We start from the raw sequence: 22,767 nt of genomic DNA, 5'->3' as shown, positions 1-22,767 counted from the left end.
GAAAGTGTGATTTATGGAAACGAAATCATCTGTAAAAAAATTGCTTTGGAAAGTAATGGTTGCTGGCCATAAAGAGAAATATCTGTGATTCACCTAATGTATTTTTAACCCTTTCTTTGCTTACAATCTGTGGTTATTGATGCTAAGCTCAATTTTGTCTTCATTGTAAACCAACTACATCTGCATAGTGTCCAAAAATGATCTGTTTGTTCTTGTAAGAACTAGGTGAAACATATACTTATTAGTATAAAAAATTAAAAAAAATTACTGTTGGTAATTTATATGTGGCATTTATATGTGCCATGAACATTTTGTTAGGTGCTCTGTTGGGTGTTTGGGATAGCAATTAAAGCAAAGCAATAGTGGTCATATAAGATAGTTGTATCAGACTCATTAGGCTGTTGCAAAGGAAGTTTATTAAAAAGTATAAACTCTCCAGGATTGTGGGTACACAATATATTTACCATATCCCACGTGTGTACGTACATACATATATTGTTTGTGTGTATAGGCTTAGATTTTTCATTCAGTTCAAAACTTTTTTCTATTCCTTTTTCATCTGAATATTTGATTCTGCATATCCTATTGCAGTGAACGCAGAATCGAATTGCAGAAGTAAAGAAAAGAAACGTAGCACTGCATTTCAAAATTTGTTGGTTAGAACAAGAGTGTAACAGAGGGGCCAAGGATTCTGTTAATGACCTGAGGTTACATTTGTATGGAAAGGTCATCATTCATATTAAGCTTTCTGAAGTTTTGGTTGCATAACCTGTGGAAGACACGGACACCCATGCGCGCCTAACCAAAGGTTTTTGTGAATCATCATTCACATGAGAATTCATAATGGGAGCAAGTACAGTAGTGTGGTCCAATGCAAACATACCAGTCAGGCTGGGAGCATCTTAGAAGGTTCTGGCTAGAAGGGACCACTCGGGGAAGTTCGCAGATGAGGAAACTGAGGGCAGGCACCATTCTTCTGCTTGCAAAGCACAGTTCTTCCTATAGGTACACCTTGACTCCCCCCCACCCCCCCTTCTCCCCAGATGTCTCCTCTCAGTCCTGGCAGCTGCTAAATATAGCTGTCTGCCGCTGGCAGCACGGGCAGCCCCACAGCCCATTCTATCTGCCATATCTCAGTTACAGAGTGGCCCTCCCCAGGGTCATTCTATGTACACACTACATACTTCCAGCCAACGAGGAGAGTGAATCAAACAGAAAGAGAGACAAACAGAGATAGATAAGAGTCTGGCTTGGGGCACATAAGGCAGCACGTGGAGAAAGCCGGCCCCTGGATTAGTCTTGCGAGTTTGTTTTAAACCTCGTCTTCCCCGGGCCACCTTTAGGAGATCCCTCTGCGCCCCCGCCCTCCCGCAGCGACTTCGAGTAAAGTAAAGTTCAGGGAAGCTGCATTTTGGGATCCCTCCAAAACGAGTTGCGCCTGGAGTGATGTTTAAACCACTGTCAGTGCGAGGCAACAGCCCCTGGCCGGCTTCCAGTACCTTTGTAATGCATATGAGCGCGGGAGATCAGTACTTAAAGTTGGAGACTCTTGGAGCCCAGGAGTTCGCTGAGCGCGCTGGCGCGGGGCTGCACTTGATCGCGTCTGGGCGCCCGGCTTCCACCGGACCGGCCGGCTCCCCGGACAGGGCCAGAACTCGCTTCGTGGCGGGACATGGGCGGCACTGCCTCTAACCGAGGGCTTTGTTCTTCTTCTAGGTGGCCGCTCGGCTGCTGAGCCCTCTGCCCGGAGGGGAGACAGTGCGCACCTTGCCTGCGGCCACTGATCATGACCATGACCCTCCACACCAAAGCGTCCGGAATGGCCCTGCTGCATCAAATCCAAGGGACCGAGCTGGAGCCTCTGAACCGCCCGCAGCTCAAGATCCCCCTGGAGCGGCCCCTGGGCGAGGTGTACGTGGACAGCAGCAAGCCCGCCGTGTACAACTATCCCGAGGGCGGTGCGTACGACTTCAACGCCGCGCCCGCCGCCTCCGCGCCGGTCTACGGCCAGTCCGGCCTCTCCTACGGCCCCGGGTCCGAGGCAGCGGCGTTCGGCGCCAACGGCTTGGGGGGCTTCCAGCCGCTCAACAGCGTGTCTCCGAGCCCGCTGGTGCTGCTGCACCCGCCGCCGCAGCTCTCGCCCTTCCTGCACCCCCACGGCCAGCAGGTGCCCTATTACCTGGAGAACGAACCGAGCGGCTATGCGGTGCACGAGGCTGGCCCTCCCGCGTTCTACAGGTACCCGCGCTGCCCGCCGCGCCACGTCGGGGTGGCAGCTGCGCGCCCCGCGGGCGGGAGGGGAGAGGGGAAGAGGGGGAGAGGGGGCCGCACGGCAGAGACCTCGCGGGAGGCCCTAGGCCCTGGGACTGGGCATCCAGCAGCTGGGCCATGGGAGTTGCGCGTCTCGTCTGGAGGCCCGGCAGAGGCAGGGGGTTTAGGGTGGGGGGAAAAGGTTTGTGGATCTTGCTTTTGAGAGCCAAGTTCTCTTGCCTGGCAGCTTAAAGAAAATTCTATTCTCCACACCCCTTTCATCTGCATAAGAGGCAGATCCGAAAACCCGTGGGCGTCCTAATTTCATTTTGGAAAATCGTACAAAGCGGCGGTCATTTGTTGGGGGGGAACACCCCAGAGCAAATAAACACAAAGCTCTTGGAGTCTTTATTTAAGGATAGAGGTGTGTAGGGTTAGCGGAGTTCAGAGTTTATTATCATTCTTCTTATTATTTGAAATTGTTTTAATGTGTTCGCGAAATTTCCTTTCATCTAGAATTTATTATTGGAACTATGCACGCTATTATTACGATGACAATGATTTTGTTTTAGCAAAAAGTGCTAGCACCCACTTCCCCCCTTTCCTCTCCACCCCAAGTTGGAGGCGTTAGGATTGAATTTTGTAACCCTCCAAAGAGCCGTAGAGGAATTGAATGAGTCTTAACAAGTTTCTGATTTCTGAGTTGTCTGTCCGGGTCCGTGCTGGAGCAGATTGCTGGCGTATGACTTCTGACAGCCAAAGATTTATGGGTGTCTTGTGAGTTTAAAACAGGCGGAATCCCAGAGTGTTTTGAAATAACTCTCCTGCCAGCTAAGTTACATTTCTGGCCTACCCGGCAGAGCGTGCCCGGGAATGGTATGCGCGGTCTGCTTCCTTGCGCGCCTTTCAGTCGCTGTGGAAGTGTTAGTCATCCAGGACATACAGGAACACGTTTGTGGCTTAAGTGGCCAGTGTTTTGTGTCCTTATATCTTCCACCCCATCCCCAAGGATTATGCTTTCTTCCCCTCCCTTCTCCCATTACCCTTTTGACAGTTTCTGCCTTCTCTTCCTGATGGACCTGGCGGCGGGGGGGGGGGGGGGGGACTTAGGTGGGTGATTCTGATGAACACCTGTGCCCTAGGTACCCAATGGCGAGCTGTACTCTGGGGCGCCCAGGTGGCTGCGCTTGAATTAGGCACATGGAGACTGTAGACTGGTGTCTGCACTTGCCTCCCACCTCCAGCTGGACCCTTCTGCAGTCCAAGCTGTGAACCGTTTTCTATTCGGTGTTCTAGTTCCAGAGAGATGTTCAGAGCAGAAGAAACAGGAAGGAGGTAGAGGTTGGCCCCAGAGGATACCGAAGGGGAACACTCTTGGGGTATCTGAATGTACCCCATGTCCTTCGGCCCCTCAAAGGACTTTGGAGCATCATCTCACAGCCAAACCGGTTCAGACTGAGTTATTACTTAAAAGGCAAAGAATCAACAAAATTCAAAAAGCTGGTATTTTTGAAATTAATTTTCCTTGTTTTAATTCAGGGTTAAAATGGAAAGAAAAAGAATTTATTCTCGCTTTTTTTTTTTTTTTTTGGAGTGTTAGAACAAAATATAACGATTAAGTTTTATTCATACAACCTTTTAAATTTCTTGATGTGAAGAAAGGCACTTGGTATGATGTGAATTCCATAACCTTATAGTGGACTCCAGAAACTATTTTCTTTTCCATTTAATTTTCAGTTCTTTTATTGCAAATTAATCCTCCTGAATTTCAATGGGTACTAATGAGACTGCTCCTCAGCGAATTATTTACTGCCTTGCTAATAATTACAAAGCGAGCATGGTCAAATAAAGAGGGGACATTTAATTCAAAATTGTTCATCATCCCTGTGGCAAATAATATTACTATAATATGCCCCATTTTAAACTTTTTGCATTAGATGGTATTCAAATATATTTAGAATAATGAAAAAAAACGATGTAGAACTTTCATAATAAAGTTAAGAACTCATACACATGGGTTTCAATGCGGAAACTCAGATTTACGATGATTTTTCCTTTGTAGTTTATTTCCTATAACGTCCTCACTCTTTAAATTCTGCCTCTGGGTAACCAGGGAGGAAGAGAGGACTCTGTACCCAGTATTGTTTCAAGTGGACAGATGTTATTTAATATTTTTGCCCGCTCAGTTTTCCTGTCTGAATAACTCTGGGTAAAAAGAAAAAAAAATTGATTAGGCTCTTTTATAAACCGTCTGTTACCTTCAGTTGTGACTAAAGTTTTGGGGGTTGAAAGCAGTGTTTTCAAAGTGCTTGTTGTGATCCAGATATATGTGATATCCCTTAGTGAGTCTGGAACATTTTTTTTTTTTAAGAAGTAAAATAGAAAAGAATATAATAGAAAGTACCAGAACACATGGTATTTCATAAGGATGGGTTTTGTTTCTTGAAAATTTGTTTTAATTATACACACTCGTAGGTACCGACTCTTAAATAAAATGTCTTTCTTACCATAGATGTTTGAAAGTTAGTGGCCTAACGTGTTGTGCTCGATAAAAGACACAGAATTTGGGTAAGTGGCTAGTTGTTTTAGTTACACAAACCAAAAAAGTATTTTGATTATCTTTATTTTATTTTTCCTTCAAAATTAGCTGGTGTCTTCAGGTCCGTTAGATAAAGGTTTATTATTTCTGATTCTTAACTTTTCCATTTGTAACATGGTGTTGTCTTATGGATTGTCTACCTGAATGTTCCACTGGGATGTTTAAAGAATTTACATGAAGTTCACATCATTTAGCATTAAGATACGACAGTAACTTATACAACGGTGACTTTCTTCTAGTGGTCACAATATGCAGCCATATCTATGTACAAAGAAATGTAATCAATCAAACTGCCCTGGGCATACCATAATGTGAGAAAGATTGTCACCCATCCCAACGAATTGTTGGGAGGGAATATATTTGTAAACAGGCGAGCTGTGACTTTCCAAGATGTGTCTTACCTAAAATTTCATGACTGAAGGTGCCTGGGAGTCCTCTTATACTCAACTCCTTTTCAGTGTTAAACAACTTAGGAGGTTTGAACAAAACTAAAGATAAAGCATATTATATCCACCATGTTTTTAGAAATTCAAGTTAAATATTTAGTGCTCCGTGTTCATTTCAGTTTTACTACCCCATATTCTTAAAGGCTAAATTTTATGCATTTCTCCTCCTCACTCCCCATACCCCCAAACTTGACAAGCACACAGATCTTTAGCCTCAAAATCAATGTCTTAGTTATTTGTCTGCTGGCTGTATGCATATTCTGAATGAATAGCGTGTTCGTTGGTGATCATTTAAAAACAATTTCTCACCTTTAACTAAGGTTCATTTCTAGGGGGAGATTTGAAGAGCTAGTTTTCAAGTGTCCAGTCATTCTTTCCTTGTATGTAGATGATATTTTAGCACCCTTTATTGCTGTTCTTACTTATTTTATTCATTTAAGTTGTTACTCTTCCCCTGACATTTTGTTTTGGTCTAAGAATAGTCGAAGGAGCCACATATTGTCTCCGGAATGAGTATATTTTAGGTTGAAAAACGGATTCACATCTTGAATCCCCATTTCATTTTCACCTACTGCATGGAGCTTGTACCTGTTTGGGAGAAAGTCCCCTGCGGGATAATTGCCACTTATTCTAATCTTCTTTCTCACACTCAGTTAATTTGGATCCTTAGATTGCTTTTGTGCATGCACTCAGGATGTGACATCCCTAATTTGGGAAAATTCAGGTTTAGCATTTGGGTTTCTTATTGTTTTGAGAACATGAAAGACAGAAGGAAAGCAACAATGACAAGAACAACAGATACCAGGAAATACTGTAAAAGATGACACACTTGCTGTTAATGATATTAATAATTTTGTTAAGTGGAATAGGGCATAGGGAAGCAGCCCATAAGGGACACAAGCATTCAGCATTCCATTATTTCTTTCACATATTAATATTCATTCCGGTGTTTCTGTAAGCTAAAAGACAGTAGGAAAGAACAGACTTAAATGGTCAGGAGCTTCATTACAAATATAAATGAATGATAATGGGAAATCATTTTCTGTGGAAGTCAGATTTGAATAAAATCTTTACCACCATCTGCAACATGTGTTTGCAGCCTGGGTTATCCTAAATACCATTTATTTATAGATACATTAAAAAAATTAAAACCCTGATTATGTGAAAATAGTTTTACATCAGGAAATATATGAGTTATAATTATATATTTTTTCTAAAATACACATGCAGCACAAAATGAAAACATCTGACTCCTCCCTGTGACATCAGTATTATTTTTAATGTAACTTTAGATGAACCCAGTGCGTGGTACAGCTTGCTAAGTGTGTTCCCTGCTTTTCCAGGATCCATTGAATGGGTAGAACAAATTAGTCATTTAGCTTAATTTCAAGACTCTGCTTGCTTTTTGAAGAAGGAAAACAGAATGACCACCACTGTTTAGAGCCAAGATGCACACTCCAGAGAAAGATGCTTTATAAATCCCCAAAATACAATCCACTCGAACACAAAGTGAAACTGTGAGGGATTTCATCGAAGGGAGCCAGACCATCCGAGCCATCAAATAGTTTTGTTTTATGTTTTAAACTGTGCCCATGCATGGACAGATAATGCCTTTTTTAAAAAAAAAAAAAAAAAAAGATATATTTGAACTGTTCCCTTCTCCACTTGTAGAATATTACCCATCGCCCCCTGCTGCCCTTGGAAATCTGAGGACCTCGGTGGGCTGGAGGCTAAGGGAAGCACCTTTATGATATGTCTTGGGGAAGACATCCTAATTCCTGAGCTCTGTACCCTGGAGAATGTTACTAGGAATTACGAGGGAAGCTTCACATTAATGGGCAACACTTTCAGTTACGTGTGCATGTTCAGACCCTATTAGATAGAAGAAAGATAGAAAGGACAACGACTTTAGTCCCAACTGATGAAATTTTATGTAGTTTGGTAAAGTCATCATTTCAAGAAGCTAGCTCAACTAAGAGATGGTTTGGCTGGCACTTGTAAGGGACATGAGGAATCCTGATGTGACGGTGGTGAGGATGAGGAAGGTGATGGTGGTGGCGGGGCGGGAGAGGGTGTTGATGTGTTGATGTGGTGGCCACAGAGTACTGGTGTTAGTCGTGGGTGGGGGGTGGTGATTCTGGATGTCTGTTATAGAGCCTGGGGATGTTTTTCCTAGGCAGAAATCAAATCCTTTTAATGTACTTCACGTAGTTGTGTGTCGTTATAATTTAAGAAATAGTCAAAATGTCAATAATGATATTATCAGTGATATTAATACCGTGCATCTAAGAAGTACTACACAGAAGATTTAAAAAGAAAGCTCCAAACAAGTCTGGATTTTTTTTTTTTTTTTTGTTTCTCCTTTTTGGGGGGACAAAACGGGGGTCCCCCAGTCTGCTCCCATAACAACTACTTTAATGAAATGTGTTATCATGGATGAGAGAGTAGGCTATGTTGTCTTGTGATTTTTCTACTTGCTGTGAATTATGCTTTGGGAAGATTTTAGAAGTTCACTTAAAGCTAATAAAGCGAATTCAGAAATGTTCGGGGCTAGATATTTCTGAACAAGTCCTGGAGAAAATCAGGTAGGGTCTTCTTTTTTAAGAGCTCCCCAAATGTTGTCAGTTCCTAGGAGGCAGCGAATGGCTTAGTGTCCAGATTCTCAGGTCCATGGAGCTGGAAAGCTCTAAAGCCTCCTCCCGCTCCCTGCGTCCATCCCCAGGGTGCATCCGTGGGCTGGGGCTCCTGCCTCTTCCCCGAAGCAGCGCGTGGAGGGCCCCCGACAGCCAGCCAACACGGCTGTGCAGGGCATTACTTCCTGGCCAGTGTTCTTGGCAACTGGACTCACTTTTCTCATAGAAAGACTTGAGATTTTTTTTTCTAAGACTCCGGAAAATAAAAGACAATTTTCTTTTAATTCCCTGCAAGTAAACTGATGTTAGAAATAGTAATTTTTACATTGGCATACTTCCTCCTTCCACTGCTGATTTCTCTCTCTCTCTCTTTTGTTTTTTTAGTAGTAGTCCATTCTCGTATTTTCTTTTTTCTTTGTTTTATTTTCTTATATGCTTTAAACTCCTTTTGGCTTCTTTTCTACTATCAAGCTTGCTTGCTTGCTTTTTTTCTTTTTTCCTATTTTAGTTGTTCCATCGGTGTCTTCCCAGATTTTTTCTCCCACCTTTTTTGGTTTATTTCTTTATTAACCTATTTTATCTGTTATTCTAATGAAATTTGGAACGTGGCTCAATAGAGTTTCTATCTAGCACAGGAAAGCCAGTGATGTAAGAATAACCCAGAGTAGTGTTAACTCCATTAAAAGTTTTCAAAACATTTTTTCCTTCTCTCTAAATTAAAAAAAAAAAAAAAAAAAAAAAAAAGAAAGAAAGAAAGAAAGAAAGAAAAAGAAAAAGAAAATAAAAAAAAGACCAGGAAGAAATTTTCACTTAATGGAATTGCTTTGAGAGCTCATTCATGTCTTCATTCATTTGGCTACCTTGTCCCAAATTGTGTAGCTCATCAGTGGCATAGATGAAAGGAAATGCATTTCTGTATTCCTGGCAGTTCAGGTGTCCGTGTTAGCACACAGTTGCAGTAATCTCCTTGTGTGAATGGATGGAGTCCTAATGCCATGGTCTTCTGCAAGGAGATTTAGTATAGGGTTAAATGAAGTCAGCCTTGGCCCCTTTCTCCTAGTTTCAGGGGTTATAGACCCATGTGAATTTACATGAGGCATTTAAAGCGGACTGGAACTTCCCATTCTGGCCTCGGACACAAAACAAAAAAACCTGTTCTTTTCGAACAGGCATAGGTGTATCCATAATTCGTTTTACCTGTATCAGCAAAGTATTTTAAATGGCGCTTTGTTTGTTTTTTTGTGTTTGTGTTTTGCTCTTGTAGAATTTGCGCAACACGACATTATCAGAAACATGATTGATTTTAAGGATCCCTTATGTTAACTTTTACATCTGTCTTTTTTGGAAGACCTTACAAATGGTTCTGTTTATTTCTGCTGGAACATTCCAAGCAATTCAGAGAGAAAGGATGTACATTCTAATTTGAGTACAAGATACAATTTAGTTACATTGAGAACTTATTTTCTGTAGTTATCTGAAAAACTTGTGGGACCTTTGGAACTCCCTTTGATTTCAAGTAGGAGGAATCCCTGAGCACTGGCTCAAAGAGAGACCGCGTCTTGTTCACTCACTGCATTTCTCTCAGCTCTTAGTGAAGGGTGTAGCACACAGATGTTCTGAGCAGCTTTTAGCTGAGTGGATGGCTGATGGTAGGTAGGAAACACCGGGTATACTGACTTGCTCGGGTTGCTTACTGGGAGAATGGCCATTCAGCAGTGGGATTTTTTTTTTTTTTTTTTTTAGTTTCATGTGTTTATTTGTCAGAGAGAGCAAGAGAGCACAAGCAGGGCAAAAAGTAAAGGGAGAGGGAGAAGCAAGCTCCCCACCAAGCAGGGAGCCCTATGTGGGGCTTGATCCCCAGACCCTGGGACCATGACCTGAGCCAGAGGTGGACGCGTAACTAAGGGAGCCACCCAGGCGCCCCAGCAGTCGATCTTCAGGAATGCGGGCAGTTTGTGAATTTCCCTCCCTTAGGAATAAAAATGGAAGGGAGTCCAGTGGGTTTTCCGAGTACAGTCGATTCCCATTATTTGCAGGTTCCATATTTATGAATTTGCCTGCTCAAATTTATGGTTACCCCCACATCAGGACTCATGGCCCTTTCTTGGTCATTCACAGATGTGGGCAGAGTGGTGAAAAATTTGAGTCATCTGACACACATGCTTCCAGCTGAGGTCAAACAAGGTGATACTCTGCCTTCCTGTGTCAGCTCTTCTATAAACAAGTGTCCTGTTCGGATCTGTGTAGTGCCACATTTTTTTTTTTTCCATTTCCAGGATTTTTGTTGGTGACTTTGCTGTTGAAAATGACTCCCAAGCGTAATGCTGAAGTGCTTCCTAATGTTCCTGAGTACCAGAAGGCTGTGATGTGTCCGATCAAGGCTGTAGAAAACACGTGTGTTCGATAAACTTTGGGCATGAGTTCTAATGCTGTTGGCTGTGGGTTCAGTGTTAATGAATCAATAATACACGTTAAATAAGATATCTTTAAACAGAAACACACATAAAATGAGGCTACCTATTGATTGGTTGGTGGAGATGGCATGATCAGAGGCTTATAAAAAAATACAGGGCTGTATTTCCCTTCAGAACAGTGGTGTAGTAGTAACTAATTTACTCTTTGTGGAGACTTGAAAGTCATTAACTACCACAAATAATGAGGATTGCTTGTGTGTAATAGAGGGACTCAAGTATAGGCTTGGGAGGCAGGCAGCTTCTGTTTCTGACTTGACTGCTGCCTGCTTGTAATCTCTGGCTCACTGTGCCTCAGTTTACTCTTCTGTAAAATGCCAATCAAAGTAGGACCTACATCTTTCAGTTGTTGTGGGATTAAATGAGTTCATAGACATCAAGCTTTTAAAACATGGCCGGCACATAGCAAGCCATTATTTTTGTAACTCCTCTGGAAGGGAATTGGCAACTCTACCTTGAAGAAGGTGATGTAAGGGCTCTTTAAGAGTTCTGGAATGTTGGTGACTTCCCTGTATGTCTTTGTTTTGCCTTCGAGGGACCAGATTTAATACCCTATTGTGACTAGAAGTTACATTTTCCAACCTAAAGGAAGCAGGAAGCCAATTTTTCTTGGAATGCTTAATCTATGCCAGGTGCTATGCTAGAAACACAAAACAAAGCAATTATAATAAACTCCAAATAAGTAAAAGTAAGTAAATCAATAAAAAGAGTGAGCAGCATTAGGTGCTGTGGACTGAAGCAGTCCCAGAGAGGGAAATACTTGAAGTCGAGGTTAGCAGTTTATGGAGAGGGCCATGATGGAGAGAGGGCAGGGAAGGCATTTCTCTGTGATTTGGAAAACAGGAGCCCGGAGAAGGAAGAGGGATGGAAGCTAACGTGCTAGTGCGTCTGCTAAGTGGGTTTTCAACCCTGCCTGCACATTGGAATCAAGGATGACTTAGGAATCCCCTGGGTGATTTTGCTGTGTTCCCCACCGCGGAGGACTGTTTAAACCCTGGTCTGCCTGACTTCTAAACCCTGCGTTCATCGGGCCCCATGGGTCTCAGAGGCAGAGGTAGGAAGAAGAATGACAGCAACATTAATTTCTCCTCCTCCTCCCAGAATAAAGTTTGAAGTAGGCAGGTGCATTGGATGTTGACTAGATGCAAAGCAGACAAATTGAAGGTTAGGACACACACACATGCCTAGGCCGGTTAGCCTGCATGATGTAGATTTCTGTTGAGGGTTTAGATAATCAATGGTGATTGAAGACTTGACCTGCACACCCTTCCCCTCCTCCTCACCCCTCCCTCCACCGCCTCAGGATTCTCTTTCCCATAATTCTTCTGATAGTTGCCACCCACCAGACTCGAGCATTGTTTATACAACTTTAAGCCCCTAAATATCAGTGCAGTTAATTGATTCCTTTAAAATTTTCAGATTGCATGTTTAGAAAGTGCCCCGGAGTCTCTGATGTCAAAAGCCTAGTTAAAGCTCTCCTTGTGTACTCTTTTTCTATCATGAGGTATTTACGGAATTTTTTTTTAGCTAATAGAATTTGTGCTATTTTGAATGCTTCCTCCCCTTAGGCCTCCCCTCTCCAACATTTTGCATTTTAGAAGACTCCTATATTGGTAAAGAAAATGGACATGAATGCCCAGGGTACAGTTTGGTGAGGCTTTTCCACATTGTTCAGTCTCATGGCTGTTCATTTCCCCACAGGACTGCCCAGAGTCCAGCTCAAAGCACGTCCTTGAAATCTCAGAATACATAGAAATGCAACTCCTTGGCTCAGAAGCGAACATGGGCACACTCGAGTGCCCACATGACTTGCAGTAGAAGTTCTCGGTCCCGCACGGTGAGGGACTATCACTGTGATGGTGCTGGGCTTTTTGGTTCTTTGTTCTTTGTTTCTGGTGCTCAGCAGTTGTGACTGATGAAACCAAAGTTGCTTTTCTTTTCTTTTCTTTCCTTTTTTTTTTTAAAGATTTTATTTTACATAACCTACACCCAACATGGGGCTAGAACTCACAACCTGCAGATTAAGAGTCACGTGCTGTACCCACTGGGCCAGCCAGGTGCACCTCCCACCCCCCGCTCCCCCCAACAAGTTGCTTTTCTATAACGAGTCCAACTCTGATCTTTTCTTTTTTTTTTCTTAGCGTTATGTTAGTCACCATACAATACATCACTAGTTTTTGATGTAGTGTTCCATGATTCATTGTTTGCGTGAAACACCCAGTGCTCCATGCAATACATGCCCTCCTTAACACTCATCACCGGGCTAGCCCTATTTTGAGAAGTCAACGTTTGACATTGAGAGATGGCTAGCAAAGTTATCAGGTAACTTGGAGAAGTGTTCACAGGTTCCAGTGTTTTAATTCTGAACAGCTTTAGTTCCCGGAAATGCAGTATCAGTCATTTAGGACATCTTAAAAGACACGGACAAGAATTTTCTTCTCAAATGTCTCTCACATCATTCTCTCTGTTCTCCACACACAGCCAGCTCTCTGTTACTGGTGCAAGAAGTTTCCCGACTGGCTTCTCAGCCTTCAAGCTTTCAAACTCAGATTTTTCAATTTGCTACCCAAAGTATGTACTTGATCTGATCTTTCCTCTGCTTAAAACCTTTCAGAAGTTTCTCACTAGTCACAGAACACATGCGTAGTCCAGAGTGTGGCATTCAAAGCCCTTGTAATTTGATTCAGACTAATGTCCTTCTCTCATCCATGAAGCTCCTGTTCAAACTCATAGTTAAATAGTGCTTCCCCACTTCTTCACGCTCATTTCCATCTCTAATGGGAACCTTTCCTCTTGTCCCATTTCTGTAGACCAGAAGTCAAGGTGGTCAGCTCAAATGTCAACCTCTACCCACTGGATTTTTCACCTGGCGTTCTCTCAAATGGTCGTGGTGCACACATTGCACATTTTCTGGGTGTTTCCAATATGGAAATAGACATAGGATGGTCGCAGATAAATTTCTCTATGAATTTTATTAATTTTATAGATTAGAGTAATTTAATGGAATTATTTATTAGTGGATATATTCACTTACTCAGCAAATTTTATTCAATGTTGATCGTGTACTGACTTCCATGGTAGCTGTAAAGATTGGACACCTTCGCTGCGATAGACGAATGAGGAAGATGGTAAAATGTAGAAACAATTAAAAAACAGTGGAATAAGAATTGTCACAAAGAAGAGACTACCAGGAAAACTGTGGAGGCCACTTAACTTGATGGAGGGCCCCCAACTATGAATGCAGAGGTCCAAATGCTTTGATGGGAAGATGATTTAACCAGGCAAAGACGGGCAGGGCAGGATGTGAAGTGAAACCGTGTCTCGTTCCCAGATACTCCCTGCATCTCCCTACTAGTTCTTTCCCAGAATAACTGCTCGATGATTTATAGAGCCAAACTGGTAAATGAACCAAATGAGAGTAAGTTGCTAAGAATCTGGGAAATAACGTTAATACTACCATTTGCTAAAATTTTTTGAGCAGAGTGCGCCAGAGACCCTGCTGAAAGACTTAAGTGGAAAATCTTGTTACCACCTTATCCTAACCATTAGAAGTTAGTACTGATATTACTCTAATCTTCTGGATAAAGAAATTAAGAGTGAGAGAGGGCCGGTGACTTGCCATGATCACATAGCTGGTAATAAGTCAGTACTGGAGCATTCGGGATTCTAAGTCTATAGGCTGGACTCTGGAGCTCAAGTTTTACGCACTATAGTGTGCAGAAAAATTAACTGGAGTTTAATTTACTTGGCAGTTGGTTTGCTAATTCCTTGTAATATTTTTATAGTTAGTTGTGACAATGCTTAAATCTAGATTATGTCCCTGGGCTGCTGCTTTTAGTTTTATGGGCATTTTTGTGATGCTTGCTAAAAGCACGCTTTAACATTCTTTTTTTCTGTTGAGTAGGAGGATGGTTTTTTCTTCTAATATCAGAAGGATCCATTGAACAACATCCTACAAAGAATTCCTGATAGCAGCCCAATGCTTTTCTCTGTATGTGAAACCTACCCAGTGGTTTTAAATCTGGACAGAATTACTGTGCTCATTTGGCCCAACCCTCTCTTTATGCAGAAAAAAAAAAAAATCATGAAATCAGTATTTTAAACCAAGGCAGGGCCATAAGCACGAGGTATTCCTACCTCTATATTTCCCAAGCCTATTGATTAAAATCTAGAGAGGGGAAGTGCTTCTCCAAAATATGTCAGCGAGTGCAGGTGGAACAGGACAAGAACCCATGTCGCCTCCAGCCCATGATGTCATCCTTCACATGTGGAGGTATGACCGGCCCATGTTCGCGGAGGACACAGAGGCCATGCTGTCCTCATTGTCATGGTGCTAGCGTGGGGAGTGGAAGCCCAAGGCGAGTGGAATGAAGGAATGTCTGCTGCTGACCTTGCCGAACAGTAACGATGGGGGAAGTGAGGGTACCAGGCCCCGCCCGTCTGTCTGGACGCGCCGTCTGTCTAACTGGTCCGAGTGAGAATTTGTAACCCTGGTTTGCCACTTCAGTTTTAAGGCTCTAGTGGAAACTTACTTCCTGTACTTACATTTTGATTATTCCCCTTTAGTTCTGATAACTATATCTTATTTACTTTGTGATTGAAGATTTCTTTTCTTGTTTTCCTTCCTTCTGTGTTTGGGGCTTTAAGGTTAGGAATTACTAGATTTCTCTGGGAACTTACACTGAATCCTTTCAGATTTCTAAGTAGGTTGGGTGCTATTTTTGTGTCTCAATTACCAATGTGAAAATGGAACTTGATTTATTTTATAATAGATGTTTCACCTTAGTATTGGCAAAATTAAAAAAAAAAATTCAATCTGTACTTGACCCAGCAGTCAGGTTACAATGTTTTTTTTTTTTTTTTAAATGGTCCCAGTGTTGAAAAACATGGATCTTCTTTGAAGCTAATTAGTAAACCCAACATCGGTTATATAGTGTTTACTATTAAATTTGTAGTTTAATATTGTTCCAGGAAATGAAATGTAAGTTTAATAAGAATGGCAATTGGTGGAACCGTATGTCCTAAGTATAATTCATGTTCCTGATAAACTTGTTACAGAAGGACATGCCTGGCTGATGGGTTACAACCGTACTAATCCGAGAACACTTAACACTGTTTATTCTATAGAAATTTATATCGATCAGGATAGGATGTATAATTATACCAACCTATATATTTTTTTCACTTTTAATTCTTTCAATGTTATGGAGCTATTAATGAATTTTAACAGCTCTTTAGCTGTTCCACTTGCCAGTGAAAATATATAAAAAGAAGGTATTAATCTTATAATTCTCAGCACTGTAAAGAGAATCATGTAGAAGTTAAATCTGCTTTTATTAACATTTTATGGCATTTATATGTATGCAGGGAAAATAATTCGAAGTGGTGGAAGCCACTGCAGACTTCCTGAGGTGGCCCTTCTTCCTTCTTTCCTGTCTGGTGAGGAATCGGTTGTGAGAGGGCTATCGGTATGCTCTCAGCAAAATGATTTCCACTGAGAAGCTCAAAACAAAACGACTGCAGTGATATTTTGAGAGGCGTTTGCCCTGTGTTCTGTGCCTTGTCGGCCTTGCGGACAAGCGGTGCCGTGCACAGAGACGATGAATAGGTCGGTGGCGACTTTCTCTAAGTCAGGACTTGCCCCAACTTTCTAACTGGATCTACACGTAGGAGAGTGATGGGCATGGGGAGGGGGGGCAGAAAGTGAGAAAGATCAATTAAAGCCACATGTCTGCCTGTGTTTTGCTAGATAGTACTGTGAATGACATAAGCTGTGTGAGTCAGAAGGTACATTAGTCTTTTAACCTCCTAGGTAATTTTAGTAAATAGGTGAACATTAATTTAATGTGATATCCTATTGGCCTAAGACAGGATGCACCTACAAATGGCCTAATTTTTGTCCAAAACACACTTTTGTCTCTTGACAAGAAGAGTGCAGTGAAGCCCATTATAATGAACGCTCCCACTGTCCAGAGCTTGACTCTGTAGTTTTGCCCCGACCCCCTGCCACCTGCTTCTCTACTTGTGATTTCTTTTTTCTCTGTCAAATAAATAAATAAAATCTCAAAACCCATCATGTTTGGAAATGCCAAATGAATTATAGGATGCCCAGGTAACTTTCAGTTTCAGATAAATAGCAACAAATTTTGAGCATTACTGTGTCCTGGGTAATACTGCATTAAAACATTCTTTGTTGTTTATCTGAAATTCAATTTAACTGGGCGTCTTGCATTTTTATTGGTTAAATCTGGCAGGACTAGCCATGTTGCTTCACTGTTTACTGTGTTTCATTTTTGAAGCCTGAAGGTTATTTTTTTATGGCTCCCCCTTCTAGCAAGCACACAGATGCCTGCCTGTCTTTCCTATCAGGAAAGGAGGCAGGCCAGTATAGAACTCACACACTCATTTTTGTCCTTGTCGTTAATTTTAATGAAGCATGTAGGTTTTGAGTAAGCAAAGAAGGACATATCTGTTCATTCTGTTACCTGGAAATATAGACAAAAGACAAGGGCAGATATTACAATGTAATATTATAAAATTACAAGAGAAATAGGATGTGGTTAAAAGAGCTACCAGTTAGGTAACTTTCGTTAAGGGGAGTAGTCTAGGGAGTGCTAGAGAAACAACACTTGGTTGTCTTGGGGGGAAATTCTCTTGTACTTTTGTAGCATTATTAGATTTGAGAAAAGAGTCATTTGGAAAAAGAATTCCCTGAAATGCTTTCTAGAGTGTGAAAGATTTAGAAGAAAAAGCAGGACTTCTATCTAGATAACACAGTAAACAGATCTGCATTTCCCCTTCTCCACCTCTGGTTTGCAGCACATTGGGAGTGGCCAAGTTGATAGCAGAGGACTTGAGCTTGGCCATGGTGGCTTGGAAGACCAGGGTTCCACGTGGGGGCTTGTGGGAATGGTATGTGGCATAGGGGATCTCCAGTGCATGGATTCAAGGGGGATTGCAAAAAAAAAAAAAAATCTAGGCTATGGGTGGTGAAAAGGAGATACGCTAGAGTCAGTGGGATAAGGAAATGCTCCAATAATCTTCTGAGTATAGGTCAGATAACCGTATGTGTGTAATTTTCTGGGGGAAAAGTCTCCGAAGGCTTATGAGTGAGACCACAGGGAACGGAGTGTGAGTGAGAATTTCCAAGGCCTTGGAAATAGTTCCTTTTACTCTCTCCCAACCCAGGGACTTTGAAGAACTCCCAGAGTCATACTCCAAGATGGAGCTGGGAGGGAAGGGTTGGAGCAGGGGCTGGACAGGTTTTTCTCCAGGGTTCTCAGCTTCTTGAGAAACGTGTTGCTTTAGCTGGTGGTAGCCGAGGCCATTGACTAACGGCTGAGTGATTCTGTCCCAGCTGGATGGGAGCCAGGCTTGAGCAGAGAACTGGGAATGGAAAGGCAGCAAATCAAACGTTGGTTTGTTCGCTTTTTTTGCTTTTGGCTTCGTAGCATGCTTATATCTAGCAGAACTGTAGCCGAAGAATCAAGAAAAGTATTTCAGAGCTAAATGTAAAAAGTTATAAATATCACTTATAAAGGTAATAGAGATACATGATATTGATTCTCCTCTGACCAAGGCTGAGTCTTATATGAGGATGGAGTAAGTGGGGGACACACTGGAAATCTGAGTCTTTATTCCCAGAGATTTCAGGTTCCTTCTGAGTCTGCTGTCTAGACAAAGCCACCGGAAGATACTGTCTAGAAACCGGAGGACGTGATGGCCGCTGCCGTCCGGAAGAGAGAGGAAACTGCAGATGCGAGTGACGTCCTGCCAGGGACTGTGCTAGGGAGCTCGAGACCTTGACGTTTCCAAGGAGTAACAGCACGTAGCTGTTCCCCCCAACCCTCCCCACGTCTCAGCTTTTATTCATTCCATGTCCAAGCTCAGATTGTTAAAAAAAAAATAATCACCTGAAAATGTCTCTCAAATGGTAGACCTCTAATGCGTAGCACGTTTTGATTCTACAAATGAACCGAGCCTCGTGGAAGCAGATTCTGCTCCATCCTGGTCAGAGTTGGTGAGCATGTCTGTTCTAGAGAGTCCGTGACCCCAGAACCCCCAGGCTTGCCTTTCTCAGCCATGTGTGCGGGAGGTCAGCACTTCCAACGTTGCATGCGGGCCACCATGGGGGTGAGGTGGCCGGGTAGGCCTTTGCTGACCGGTCTGTAATCCCTGGGTTTGGTCTTCAAGAACGTCCTGACATTCCAGACGGTGCAGGATGGCTGTAGGCCTGGTACATCACGTTGCTCAGGTAGCTGATGGTGGTGGCCAGCTGCTTGGTGGAGGTGGGGGTCAGCTCAGGGATCTGCTGGGTGTTCGGGCTACTTCACTCTCAGGCTCTAGAAAACTTTGCCGTATGTACTCTGCTGACTTCCTGGGTACCACGTTGGACCACTGAAATCACTGTCTGGTGTTTGGTTTGAACTGATCAGTGCAGTTGGCTGACATGCTCTGACCTCACTGTGATGACGTTGTGAGACCTCCACCTGGCGTCACTGGATGGCTGACCCAGATTGCTCATTCATTCATTCGTTCATTGGTTTATTTGACAAATATTCATTGACCATCTACTGTATGTCAGGCACTGTTCTAGACACAGTGAGCAGACCAGTGAACAAATCAGACAAATCAACAAAGGTTCCATTGGGAAGGTGACTTTCCACGATGATTTGAAATAGGGAAGAGAATGGTACCATGGGGATATCCCAGTGAAAAACATTTTAGCCTGAGGTCACAGCAGTGAAAAGGCCCTGAGGCAGGGGCATACCTGGTGTGTATTCAACAGAGGGGCCAGGATGACTGGAATTGAGAGGCTGGAGGTGAATAGGAGAGGAGGTAGGGGGGTGTGTGTAGCGGGGGGTGGTGGTTGGAGTAAGTAAGACCTCTGTAGGCAATTGTGAAGATTCTGGCTTTTGCTCTGAATGAACTGGAGATCCAGTAGAGGGTTTGAAAAGAGGAGTATTGCCTTCTGAATTTTTATTGTGAAAGTTTGCAAACCCTTTTACAGAAATGGAATAATAAAATGACTTCATGTGTTCTAATATGCAGATTTCTCAATTGCATTTCCCCCTATAAATATTTCTGTATGCATTTCTAAAGGATGATGACTTTTTAAAAATCACAACCACACTAATTACTTGTTTAAAATTAATATTATTTCCTGAAATGTCAAGAATTTGTATTGTTAGGTCCTTCGAAGTTGGAGTGGATGGGATTTTCTATAGTTTTCATGTAGCATGTGAACGAGGAGGTCAAGGATTGCATAGTTTAAAAAAAAGGATTGCATAGTTATTAAAATCTCTTCACTGTCCTACATTTATTAGAGGACTACTGTATATTTATTTCAAAATAGGTTTTAAAGATTTACATCAGCATCTCCACTCAGAATTTTTACATATTTATTTTTTTCATAAACATTATCTAGTGGCATCAATTCTTCAGCCACAGAAAATGTTGTTATTCCTATTTTCCGAGGGGGAAAAGTGACACAGAATGAACTTACATGTTGAGTAACTTACTCTAGAGAGAGTAGTTTACTCTCTAACTTACTCTCTAACTTACCCTTAGAGAGCAGTTTAGAAAATTCTGGCAAATTGGAAGTGACTTATCCAAACTTGAAATTTCTTCTGCTTTATAATCTCTTCTTGTCTGTGAGAAGTTTGGGCAGACAATTAAACACATATCAGGGCTGATTTACTAAACTCTTAAGGTATTTCTAGTTATTTTAAGGATATCATGAAACTAGCTCCATATAATTCACTTAATTAAATTCAGTTTATTTACTTATCTTATTTTTAAGACATTTATTTATTTGAGAGAGAAAAAGAGAGAGACAGCATGTGTATAAACAGGAGGAGCGGCAGAGGGAGAGGGAGAGACAAGATGCCCACTGAGCAGGGAATCCCACTTGGGTCTTGATCCCAGGAACCCAGGATTATGACCCAAACTGAGGGCAGATGCTTAACTGCTTAACCGACTGAGCCACCCAGGTGCCCCTGAATTTGATTTAAATACATTCAAAAGAGCTTTTGGCTGCCTCCTATATGTTAGCTATTGCTCTCAGGGATTCCACACTCTAACAGGTGGACAACCTATGTAACTATTTATTGCAATACAGTGTGCAGAGGGTTGAGAAGATGTGGGCACACTGTGTGGAGATAGCAGAGTGGAGAAGCTGTTAGGATTTCTCTGGGCTAACAGGGCTGGACAAGGGTGTTCTTGGCGGGAAACAATATGAGCAAAGGCATGGCTGGTTGGGAAGTAATTGGCACATAATGGGCTGCTAGAAGGTGGGCAAAGGAACACCAGGAGATGAGTCAGGAGAAAGAGATTGGGGTGTTCCAGAGGGTTCTAGGTACATCGACTGGAAGCATCTTTGCTGCCAGCATTTTTGCTGCAAACATTTTTAGTGCATAATTGGTTGTAAAGCAGTTTTGCCATAAAAGATAAAAGAAAATGGATCAACAGTGGTTTGTTTGACGGTTTGGTTTTATCAAATGGGTTGACAGCTTGGTTTCCTTTCTCTGTTGACACAGTGCTCCCACTTTGTTCAAAGATTTTATTTATTTATTTGAGAGAGAGAGAGAGAGAGAGAGAGAGGAGGGGGGGTGGACAGTCAGAAGGAGAGGGAGAAGCAGACTCCCTGCTGAGCAGGGAGTCTAACATGGGTTTCAATCTCAGGACTCCAGGATCATGACCTGAGCCCAAGGCAGATGCTCAACCGACTGAGCCACCCAGGTGCCCCAGTGCTTCCATTTTCTTATAATTATATAAATCTTAACCCTCATAATAATCTATATAGTGGCACAGAGTTTTGAACACACATTTCCCATAGAATTTTGGAATATCTTATCAATGAACATGAGACATATGTCAAGAATAAAGAGCAGTGTAGACTTTCACAATGCAATAACAGAGCTCCTTTACAAATACGCATCCTTGTATGGGGAAACTGATGCCTCTTTTAAGGAAGGGGGAAATTTTAGCAAAAAAAAAAAAAAAAAAAAAAAAGGAAAAAGTACAATGAGGAGACAAATCAAGAAGCAAAAAAGAGAAAAGGAAAACCTCTTTAATCAGCTTTGAAGACAAGTGCCTAGGTGCGATCCACAAAATAACATCTGTTATTTGCACAGGGTTGACATAAATCTCCACTCTACATTTCGAGTGCGATCAAATATTTTGAATTTGTAATAAAGTCTTTTTAATTTTGTTACTCGTTTTTCATGTTTCATTATGTCCTTTTTAATGAATGTCACTCTTCTGACTTTTGTGATTTTATGTTTTACAACAAAATCGCCTCATGGGTGATTAGTTATGCGGTGAAAATACTTGTAACAAAGATGCGTTGGGGGGGATTGGGACACAGGAGGGTTCTAGAAAGCACTGCATATGTTAACCTTAGTCAAAGAGATAATAGTAGCACATCAGAACTCCAGAACTTCCTGAAACTTATGAAATCCCTGGCCCCACAAAGGCATATCACACACAGCAACCCAATCATCTTTGGCCATGAGACCCATATGGCATGTGGCTCGATACAGGTCCCATGTGTTCCTTGTGTCTCTGAATGATACCATCTACAGCTGTGGTCACGGCTACATCAAAGAGAGATCTACTGTGTCTTCTTAGAAATCCATACCAAAAAATGGACTGTTCTTTGAGCTTGCTTCCTTTTGGGTTGATTGGAAAGTCAAAGAAGAGTAACCCTGAAGATTCAGTTTTAACCTCCACACCTAAGAGAGCTATTGGTCTCTACTCAGAAGAGTTACAATTCTGGTCACTGACTATATTTAAGGATTTGATGAAGTCATTCTGTGCAAAAGAACCTCTATTCCTTTTAAACCATATCCTAGTTGTCTCTTATTCCAGAATCATTCATTTGCTTTGGAGCTCTTTGCAGCCATGTGCACTAGCCTGGGCAGAGAGACACAGTAGATGAATTCTGCTTACTTTGTCTTTGATATCTCAGCTGTATTTTCTTCTGTTCAGGTTTCTGCTTCAATTATTGCTGGTAGAGCCAGTGAACTAAGAAAATGTCCAAAACAAAGAGGTACTTCCCCCCTTTCCTTTGTCTCTCCATTTCTTGTTTGCCTTCCCTCTAGTTTTTTCCCCTTCTGTTTCTCATGCCTCTTTTAGAGAAGCAACTTATTTATTTATTTATTTATTTATTTATTTATTTTTTGTGGGCAGGTCATGTTAGCCGTTATAAACACAATGGCCCTCCCTGACAGCTCTCTGTGATGGAATGGGTGTTTGTCATTTTGAATCGGTCATGGTCACGGGAGGGAGAGCTGAGCAGACTGAAAGGCAGTATTGCCATCTTTTGCCAGCTCATCTGTACATATTTTATTACTCTTGGGAAAGAG

At 42.1% G+C, this 22,767-nt stretch overlaps 1 protein-coding gene across 7 annotated transcripts in view; it reads left to right on the top strand.

Moving 5' to 3' along the window:
* Positions 1-22,767, top strand: part of ESR1 (estrogen receptor 1) — a 427,341-nt gene that overhangs the window by 123,316 nt on the left and 281,258 nt on the right. For all 7 annotated transcript variants that reach the window (XM_059176760.1, XM_059176756.1, XM_059176758.1 and 4 more), the window contains one exon: positions 1,717-2,238. In XM_059176760.1, the coding sequence (XP_059032743.1) occupies positions 1,787-2,238 (452 nt within the window). In that variant the 5' untranslated portion in view covers positions 1,717-1,786. The remainder of the gene's footprint in view (positions 1-1,716; positions 2,239-22,767) is intronic.

Source organism: Mustela lutreola, chromosome 6, assembly GCF_030435805.1.
Source record: "Mustela lutreola isolate mMusLut2 chromosome 6, mMusLut2.pri, whole genome shotgun sequence".
In the NCBI taxonomy this organism is placed as follows: domain Eukaryota; kingdom Metazoa; phylum Chordata; class Mammalia; order Carnivora; family Mustelidae; genus Mustela; species Mustela lutreola.
This window is presented reverse-complemented; position numbering and strand designations above follow the sequence as displayed.